Source organism: Salvelinus sp. IW2-2015, unplaced genomic scaffold, assembly GCF_002910315.2.
Source record: "Salvelinus sp. IW2-2015 unplaced genomic scaffold, ASM291031v2 Un_scaffold3101, whole genome shotgun sequence".
NCBI classification, from domain to species: Eukaryota; Metazoa; Chordata; class Actinopteri; order Salmoniformes; family Salmonidae; genus Salvelinus; species Salvelinus sp. IW2-2015.
The window spans coordinates 49262-59613 of record NW_019944392.1 but is presented as its reverse complement, the minus strand read 5'-3'; the positions used below and the strand labels follow the sequence as shown (position 1 = coordinate 59613).

Below are 10352 nucleotides of genomic sequence, written 5' to 3'. Positions count from 1 at the left end.
TGAAGAAAAGTGTTACATAGCTAGAGCAGWCTTGGGCGCCTATACAGTTATTGCTGTTAGCCGTGAACGCCATCTTGGATCTAGATGGTTTTTAAACGGGGAAAACAGGAAAAGGGACAGGAAAATAGATACTTTCGTTCTTATTTAGTAATTTCCCCCACTGGCTGATGATGAAGAAACACGAGTCATGACGTCGCCTCTTTATTTGCTGATATAGTTCAAATCGGTAAATCTGAGAGGAAATAGGATTGTGGACTGAGGAAATTTCCGCAGTTTACTGTAAYTTGGTTTGTTTATGTTATTCAACCCGGACATGGACTCTTCTAACCCAGGTACAGTAAAGTTTTAMSCTTGTGGRAATAAGTTCAAATGTTACAKGTGATAATGCAGATGGRAAATTGGCGATCCATGGCCCTTTGACMGAATCTGTCACTTTCTCCCGATTGCGTCTGATGACAGCATTATGGAGCTAGATAGCTCAGCTGGGGCTAAGCTAACTGGCCAGCGAAAGCAAGCTAACTGGATATTTGACTTGAATAATTTAACTAGCGAGCTACTTAGCTAGCTATTGRCGTTTCTGTCTTTCTTGCAAAATCGTAGTTAGCAAGTTAGCTACCAACCTTGGCAAATAGCATGTCTTACATTTAGCTGGCATGACCTGAGGTTAATGTTGCCAACTCGCCATGTTAGCTTAGCTAGTTATAATTTTTAGCTAGCTTGCTAGGTGACAGACGTGCGTAGGTTATGCTCAGATAAGTTAGCTAGTTAACTAGCTAGCTAGTTTGTGTCGATATTTCATCAAAACACGTGTTATTTTGAACGAAGGATTAGCTTTTTTGGCCAGCTAACAGTTAGCTTGTTCAGCTTGGCATAGCTAGCGAGTTAGTTGTAGCTACAGTATTTGTTAGCTAGCTAGCTTTGTGGCTAGGTAAATTAACGCATAGCTAGCTCGCTATACTCACAACTGCAGTGGTCACACGCTCTGGCGTGGAGAGGTGCATGGTTCAATCCAGCATTCACACACCTTCATTTTATTCGTCTAATCAGTTCTTACGATTGGTTGATTAACGTTAGTTGACTCAGGTGTGCTACATGGCTGTCTGGAACAACATATGTCCCGTTAGATATGTTTATGGCTAAATCAATTAATCAAACAGTTGTGTTACTGAAGTGGATACACTTGTAGCATCGTGTTACGTTGCATAATTTGTGTGTTTGTGTGTGTGGCAGACATACCAGATGATTCTCTGGGTTTGGGAGCCGGTGGGGCCCAGGCAAGCAGCAGTGCTGTTGTGCCAAAAGGGTCCAATAAGAGGCGAGCTGCGTGAGTATAGTATACAATGCCAATGAATCAGTCAATCACTATGTCACATAACTTTAACAGACGGTCTATAGCTATGACAGCACAGGGTAGAAGTTGTCCATAGGTGCAGAATCAGAATCACACCGATAAGTTGTTGATCCATTCTTTGGTGTTAACTTTACAAACATGGATTCTGTCTACTTCCTCACAGGCCAGACTTCGATGATGATGATGATGATGATGATGATGGAAGCAAGCTCTTCAGGTAGGACTGACACCTGTCTCTCACTCTTTCTTGCTCTCTCATCTCTCTCCCTCTCTATCTGATCTGACTGTATTGTGTTGGTTGTTTTGATGACAGATCTTCTTCTCTGTCTTTGACCAGGTGTGATGACGACGGAGGAGGAGGAGACAAAGAGCGATTTGCCAGGTAGAATAAGGAGGTTGTTGGTGCGTGTTTGTGCGTGTGTATAATACAGATATTCTGCATGCACACATCGCGAGCCACCAGAATCCCTATCACACCACTGTGATTCTTGTCACTACTACTAACCCCTGAGCTCAGGGACACCTGTTCACTCCTATCAATCCCTTTCTTCTGAGCACAACCCCTTTCTCTCCCTCCTTYCCTCTCTGCTTCTCTCTCTCAGGRTCTCTGAAGTCTTTTTCTTTCAGCACTTCCTCTCCTCTATCACTCCGTCTCGCTTTGAAAGACCAGGTTCTCTCTATCTCGATCTCTACATTTATCTATCSTATTGATGGATCATTCACTCCTTGTTATATTTATCAATCCATGCTTGTTCCACCTACCTCATGCTAATCTGAAAATATAATTTGGTTACGCCAACACTAAACTCTACTCCATGTTGTCCACCTACCTGCCCACCTCTTCCCATTTATATCCCTCCCTCTTTCTCTCCTSCCCCGTCCCTCCTCTACCTCTTCCTCTCTGCCCTTCCTATTTCTCCCCATCTCTACCCCATCCCTGTCCCTYCTCCTACTCCATGTCTGTCGCTCCTCCCCCTGCTCTCCCATCTCTACCCCATCTCTGTCCTTCCTACTCTCCTCTCTTCCTCTCCTCCCTCATTCCCTCGCTCCAGGGAGAACCACAGTGAGATTGAGCGGCGGCGGAGGAAYAAGATGACTGCTTACATCACAGAGCTGTCGGACATGGTTCCCACCTGTAGCGCGTTGGCACGGAAACCAGATAAGCTGACCATCCTGCGCATGGCCGTGTCCCACATGAAGTCTCTGAGAGGGAGCGGCAACACTGCAGCAGACGGGACATACAAACCATCCTTCCTCACCGACCAGGTTAGAGAAAGAGAGGGAGGACGGAAAGGGGGGAGAGGGGGCTGAGGGATGAAAAGGGAAAAATGTTATCATATGTGTTTGTTGCACAATAATAACTGAGTGTATCTTCCATGTCATCTCTCCCTCCATCGTTCTCTCTCTCCTCTACCTCTCCTTTCCTCTCTCTCCCCCCATCCCTCTCTTTGTAGGAGCTGAAACACCTGATCCTGGAAGCTGCTGATGGCTTCCTGTTTGTGGTGTCGTGTGAGAGTGGACGGGTCGTCTACGTGTCAGACTCCCTGACCCCTGTTCTTAACCAATCACAGTCCGACTGGCTAGGCTCCTCACTCTACGACCAGCTCCACCGGACGACGGAGCAAACTACGAGAGCAGCTCTCTACTGCAGAGAATAACAATACAGGTACACACAGGTGGTACAGATGAACTACAGGAGCAGCTCTCTACTACAAGAGTTATAATACAGGTGGTACAGATGAACTACAGGAGCAGCTCTCTACTCAGAGAGTTATAATACAGGTGGTACAGATGAACTACAGGAGCAGCTCTGTACTGCAGAGAGTTATAATACAGGTGGTACAGATGACTACAGGAGCAGCTCTTACTACAGAGAGTTATAATACAGGTGGTACAGATGAAATACAGGAGCAGCTCTTACTGCAGAGAGTTATAATCAGGTGGTACAGATGAACTACAGGAGCAGCTCTTACTACAGAGAGTTATAATACAGGTGGTACAGATGAACTACAGGAGCAGCTCTGTACTACCAGAGAGTTATAATACAGGTGGTACAGATGAACTACAGGAGCAGCTCTGTACTACAGAGAGTTATAATACAGGTGGTACAGATGAACTACAGGAGCAGCTCTTACTGCAGAGAGTTATAATACAGGTGGTACAGATGAACTACAGGAGCAGCTCTCTACTCAGAGAGTTATAATACAGTGGTACAGATGAACTACAGGAGCAGCTCTGTACTACAGAGAGTTATAATACAGGTGGTACAGATGAACTCAGGAGCAGCTCTCTACTGCAGAGAGTTATAATACAGGTGGTACAGATGAACTACAGGAGCAGCTCTTACTGCAAAGAGAGTTATAAATACAGGTGGTACAGATGAACTACAGGAGCAGCTCTCTACTGCAGAGAGTTATAATACAGGTGGTACAGATGAACTACAGGAGCAGCTCTGTACTCAAGAGATTATAATACAGGTGGTACAGATGAACTACAGAAGCAGCTCTCTACTGCAGAGAGTTATAATACAGGTGGTACAGATGAACTACAGGAGCAGCTCTCTACTGCGAGAGTTATAATACAGGTGGTACAGATGAACTACAGGAGCAGCTCTCTACTCAGAGAGTTATAATACAGGTGGTACAGATGAACTACAGGAGCAGCTCTCTACTCAAGAGATATAATACAGGTGGTACAGATAAACTACAGGAGCAGCTTTGTACTGCAGAGAGTTATAATACAGGTGGTACAGATGAACTACAGGACCAGCTCTGTACTACAGAGAGTTATAATACAGGTGGTCAGCGATGAACTACAGGAGCAGCTCTGTACTACAGAGAGTTATAATACAGGTGGTACAGATGAACTACAGGAGCAGCTCTGTACTACAGAGAGTTATAATACAGGTGGTACAGATAAACTACAGGAGCAGCTCTCTACTCAGAGAGTTATAATACAGGTGGTACAGATGAACTACAGGAGCAGCTCTTACTCAGAGAGTTATAATACAGGTGGTACAGATGAACTACAGGAGCAGCTCTCTACTACAGAGAGTTATAATACAGGTGGTACAGATGAACTACAGGAGCAGCTCTTACTCAGAGAGTTATAATACAGGTGGTACAGATGAACTACAGGAGCAGCTCTCTACTACAGAGAGTTATAATACAGGTGGTACAGATGAACTACAGGAGCAGCTCTCTACTACAGAGAGTTATAATACAGGTGGTACAGATGAACTACAGGAGCAGCTCTTGTACTACGAAGAGTTATAATACAGGTGGTACAGATGAACTACAGGAGCAGCTCTCTACTACAGAGAGTTATAATACAGGTGGTACAGATGAACTACAGGAGCAGCTCTGTACTACAGAGAGTTATAATACAGGTGGTACAGATGAACTACAGGAGCAGCCTCTGTACTGCAGAGAGTTATAATACAGGTGGTACAGTAAACTACAGGAGCAGCTCTGTACTGCAGAGAGTTATAATACAGGTGGTACAGATGAACTACAGGAGCAGCTCTTACTCAGAGAGTTATAATACAGGTGGTACAGATGAACTACAGAGCAGCTCTCTACTGCAGAGAGTTATAATACAGGTGGTACAGATGAACTACAGGAGCAGCTCTTACTACAGAGAGTTATAATACAGGTGGTACAGATGAACTACAGGAGCAGCTCTTACTACAGAGAGTTATAATACAGGTGGTACAGATGAACTACAGGAGCAGCTCTCTACTCAGAGATTAAATACAGGTGGTACAGATGAACTACAGGAGAGCTCTTACTACAGAGAGTTATAATACAGGTGGTACAGATGAACTACAGGAGCAGCTCTCTACTGCAGAGAGTTATAATAACGGTGGTACAGATGAACTACAGGAGCAGCTCTCTACTGCAGAGAGTTATATACAGGTGGTACAGATGAACTACAGGAGCAGCTCTCTACTGCAGAGGTTATAATACAGGTGGTACAGATGAACTACAGGAGCAGCTCTCTACTACAGAGAGTTATAATACAGGTGGTACAGATGAACTACAGGAGCAGCTCTCTACTACAGAGAGTTATAATACAGGTGGTACAGATGAACTACAGGAGCAGCTCTCTACTGCAGAGAGTTATAATACAGGTGGTACAGTGAACTACAGGAGCAGCTCTCTACTACAGAGAGTTATAATACAGGTGGTACAGATAACTACAGGAGCAGCTCTCTACTGCAGAGAGTTATAATACAGGTGGTACAGATGAACTACAGGAGCAGCTCTGTACTGCAGAGAGTTATAATACAGGTGGTACAGATGAACTACAGGAGCAGCTCTTACTACAGAGAGTTAATACAGGTGTACAGATGAACTACAGGAGCAGCTCTCTACTGCAGAGAGTTATAATACAGGTGGTACAGATGAATACAGGAGCAGCTCTCTACTACAGAGAGTTATAATACAGGTGGTACAGATGAACTACAGGAGCAGCTCTGTACTGCAGAGAGTTATAATACAGGTGGTACAGATGAATACAGGAGCAGCTCTCTACTACAGAGAGTTATAATACAGGTGGTACAGATGAACTACAGGAGCAGCTCTTACTGCAGAGAGTTATAATACAGGTGGTACAGATGAACTACAGGAGCAGCTCTCTACTACAGAGAGTTATAATACAGGTGGTACAGATGAACTACAGGAGCAGCTCTCTACTGCAGAGAGTTATAATACAGGTAGTAGACACACACACACTAATGACTGTGAGTAACGACCCTTCCCTCTCTTTCTCAGGGAGGATGTTAGACCTGAAGACAGGAACAGTTAAGAAGGAGGGACAGCAGTCCTCCGTGAGGATGTGTATGGGAGCCAGACGATCCTTCATATGTAGGATGAGGTGTGTGTGATGAGCTTGCATGTGTATATGGCTGTATGCACCTGTGTTGGGAGTGTGTATTCTGAAATGTGTGTGTTTGTAGATGTGGTTCGTGTCCAGTGGAGCCCATGTCTATGAACAGATTGAATTTCCTGCGGAGCAGGAACAGGTGAGATAATTCTTATATATTTTACTGTAAAAAGTGCAAGTATTCAGACCCCTTGACTTTTTCCACATTTTGTTATGCCACATCCTTGTTTTAAAATGTATTAAATACACATTTTTCCTCATCAATCTACACACAATACCATAATGACAAATCGAAAACAGGTTTTTATAAATGTTTGCACATTTATTATAAATAAAAAAACAGAAATACCTTATTTACATAAGTATTCAGACCCTTTGCTATGAGACTCGAAATTGAGCTCAGGTTCATCCTGTTTCCATTGATCATCCTTGAGATGTTTCTACAACTTGATTGGAGTCCACCTGTAGTAAATTCAGTTGATTGGACATGATTTGGAAAGGCACACACCTGTCTATAAAAGTTCCCACAGTTGACAGTGCATGTCAGAGCAAAATTCAGGCCACGTTGTTGAAGGAATTGTCTATAGAGGTACCAGAGACAGATCTGGGGAAAGGTACCAACATATTTCTGCAGCATTGAAGTTCCACAAGAGCACAGTGGCATCCATCATTCTTGAATGGAAGAAGTTTGGAACCACCGAGACTCTTCCTAGAGCTGGCTGCCCTGCCAAACTGAGCAATCGGGGGAGAAGGGCCTTTGTCAGGGAGGTGACCAAGAGCCCGACGGTCACTCTGATAGAGCTCCAGAGTTCATCTTTGGAGATGGGAGAACCTTCCAGAAGGACAACCATCTCTGCAGCACTCCACTAATCAGGTATTTATGGTAGAGTGGCTAGACGGAAGCCACTCCTCAGTATAAGGCTCATGACAGTCTGCTTGGAGTTTGCCAAAAGGCATTTAAATGACTCTCAGACCATGAGAAACAAGATTGTCTGGTCTGATGAAACCAAGATTGAACACTTTGGCCTGAATGCCAAGCGTCACGTCTGGAGGAAACCTGCACCATCCCCACGGTGAAGCATCGTGGTGGTAGCATACTGTGGGGATGTTTTTCAACGGCAGGGATTACGAGACTAGTCAGGATCGAGGCAAATATGAACGGCGCAAAGTACAGAGAGATCCTTGATGAAAACCTGCTCCAGAGAGCTCAGACTGCGGCGAAGGTTCACCTTCCAACAGGACGACGACCCTAAGCACACAGCCAAGACAACGCAGGAGTGGCTTCAGGACAAGTTTCTGAATGTCCTTGAGTGGCCCAGCCAGAGCCCGGACTTGAACCCGATCGAACATCTTTGGAGAAACATGAAAAGAGCTGGTCAGCGACGCTCCCCATCCAACCTGACAGGGTTTGAGACGATCTCCAGAGAAGAATGGGAGAAACTCCCCTCATACAGGTGTGCCAAGCTTGTAGCGTCATACCCAAGAAGACTCTGGGCTCTAATTGCTGCCAAAGGTGCTTCAACAACTGAGTAAATGGTCTGATTGCTTATGTGAATGTCATATTTCAGTTTTTTTATAAATTTGCAAACATTTCTGAAAACGTGTTTTTGCTTTGTCATTGTGGGGTATTGTGTGTAGATTGATGAGGAAAAAGGCTTTAACTTAACAAAATGTGGAAAAAGTCAAGATGTCTGAATACTTTCCCGAATGCAATGTATAGTGAACTATGCCTTGACTGGTAGTGCTCTTCCCTGTAGGAATGGTCTGGGTCCACCCAAGGATGGGGAGCCTCAGTATGTGGTGGTCCACTGCACTGGATACATCAAGTCCTGGCCCCCCACAGGTAACTAACTAACTAACCTATGGCTTAGCTCTTATATCAAATCAAATTTTATTGGTCACATACACATGGTTAGCAGATGTTATTNCTCTCTTTCTCAGGGAGGATGTTAGACCTGAAGACAGGAACAGTTAAGAAGGAGGGACAGCAGTCCTCCGTGAGGATGTGTATGGGAGCCAGACGATCCTTCATATGTAGGATGAGGTGTGTGTGATGAGCTTGCATGTGTATATGGCTGTATGCACCTGTGTTGGGAGTGTGTATTCTGAAATGTGTGTGTTTSTAGATGTGGTWCGTGTCCAGTGGAGCCCATGTCTATGAACAGATTGAATTTCCTGCGGAGCAGGAACAGGTGAGATAATTCTTATATATTTTACTGTAAAAAGTGCATTCGGAAAGTATTCAGACACCTTGACTTTTTCCACGTTTTGTTATGTTACATCCTTGTTTTAAAATGTATTAAATACACATTTTTCCTCATCAATCTACACACAATACCATAATGACAAATCGAAAACAGGTTTTTATAAATTTTTGCACATTAATTAAAATAAAAAACAGAAATACCTTATTTACATAAGTATTCAGACCCTTTGTTATGAGACTCGAAATTGAGCTCAGGTTCATCCTGTTTCCATTGATCATCCTTGAGATGTTTCTGCAACTTGATTGGAGTCCATCTGTGGTAAATTCAGTTGATTGGACATGATTTGGAAAGGCACACACCTGTCTATAAAAGGTCCCACAGTTGACAGTGCATGTCAGAACAAAATTCAAGCCACGTTGTTGAAGAAATTGTCTATAGAGCTCAGAGACAGGATTGTGTCGAGGTACCAGAGACAGATCTGGGGAAAGGTACCAACATATTTCTGCAGCATTGAAGTTCCACAAGAGCACAGTGGCCTCCATCATTCTTGAATGGAAGAAGTTTGGAACCACCAAGACACTTCCTAGAGCTGGCTGCCCAGACAAACTGAGCAATCGGGGGAGAAGGACCTTTGTCAGGGAGGTGACGAAGAACCCAACGGTCACTCTGATAGAGCTCCAGAGTTCATCTTTGGAGATGGGAGAACCTTTCAGAAGGACAACCATCTCTGCAGAACTCCACCAATCAGTCCTTTATGGTAGAGTGGCTAGACAGAAGCCACTCCTCAGTATAAGGCTCATGACAGCCTGCTTGGAATTTGCCAAAAGGCATTTAAATGACTCTCAGACCATGAGAAACAAGATTGYCTGGTCTGATGAAACCAAGATTGAACTTTTTGGTTTGAATGCCAAGCGTCACATCTGGAGGAAACCTGGCACCATCCCTACGGTGAAGCATGGTGGTGGCAGCATACAAAAACACATGTTTTTCAACGGCTACGAGACTAGTCAGGATCGAGGCAAAGATGAACGGCGCAAAGTACAGAGAGATCCTTGATGAAAACCTGCTCCAGAGAGCTCAGACTGCGGCGAAGGTTCACTTTCCAACAGGATGACGACCCTAAGCACACGGCCAAGACAACGCTCAGGAGTGGCTTCGAGACAAGTTTCTGAATGTCCTTGAGTGGCCCAGCCAGAGCCCGGACTTGAACCCGATCTAAAATCTTTGGAGAAACATGAAAAGAGCTGGTCAGCGACGCTCCCCATCCAACCTGATAGGGTTTGAGACGATTTGCAGAGAAGAATGGGAGAAACTCCCCTCATACAGGTGTGCCAAGCTTGTAAAGAAGACTCTGGGCTCTAATTGCTGCCAAAGGTGCTTCAACAACTGAGTAAATGGTCTGATTGCTTATGTAAATGTCATATTTCAGTTTTTTTTTTATAAATTTGCAAACATTTCTGAAAACCTGTTTTTGCTTTGTCATTGTGGGATATTGTGTGTAGATTGATGAGGAAAAAGGCTTTAACTTAATAAAATGTGGAAAAGTCAAGATGTCTGAATACTTTCCCGAATGCAATGTATAGTGAACTATGCCTTGACTGGTAGTGCTCTTCCCTGTAGGAATGGTCTGGGTCCACCCAAGGATGGGGAGCCTCAGTATGTGGTGGTCCACTGCACTGGATACATCAAGTCCTGGCCCCCCACAGGTAACTAACTAACTAACCTATGGCTTAGCTCTTATATCAAATCAAATTTTATTGGTCACATACACATGGTTAGCAGATGTTATTATGAGTGTAGCGAAATGCTTGTGCTTCTAGTTCCGACAGTGCAGCAATATCTAACAAGTAATCTAACAATTCCCCAACAACTACCTAATACACACAATTATATGGATGAGCGATGGC

At 44.2% G+C, this 10352-nt stretch overlaps 1 protein-coding gene across 1 annotated transcript in view; it reads left to right on the top strand.

Annotated features, from left to right (window-relative positions):
• The window catches only part of LOC112075351 (aryl hydrocarbon receptor nuclear translocator-like), a 25108-nt gene continuing 14756 nt past the window's right edge, over positions 1-10352 (top strand). The window contains 10 exon segments of the mRNA XM_070440883.1: positions 1-332; positions 1231-1324; positions 1515-1568; positions 1689-1733; positions 2404-2617; positions 2806-2969; positions 2971-3017; positions 6127-6229; positions 6312-6377; positions 7996-8081. Of these exon segments, the coding sequence (XP_070296984.1) occupies positions 296-332; positions 1231-1324; positions 1515-1568; positions 1689-1733; positions 2404-2617; positions 2806-2969; positions 2971-3017; positions 6127-6229; positions 6312-6377; positions 7996-8081 (910 nt within the window). The 5' untranslated portion in view covers positions 1-295.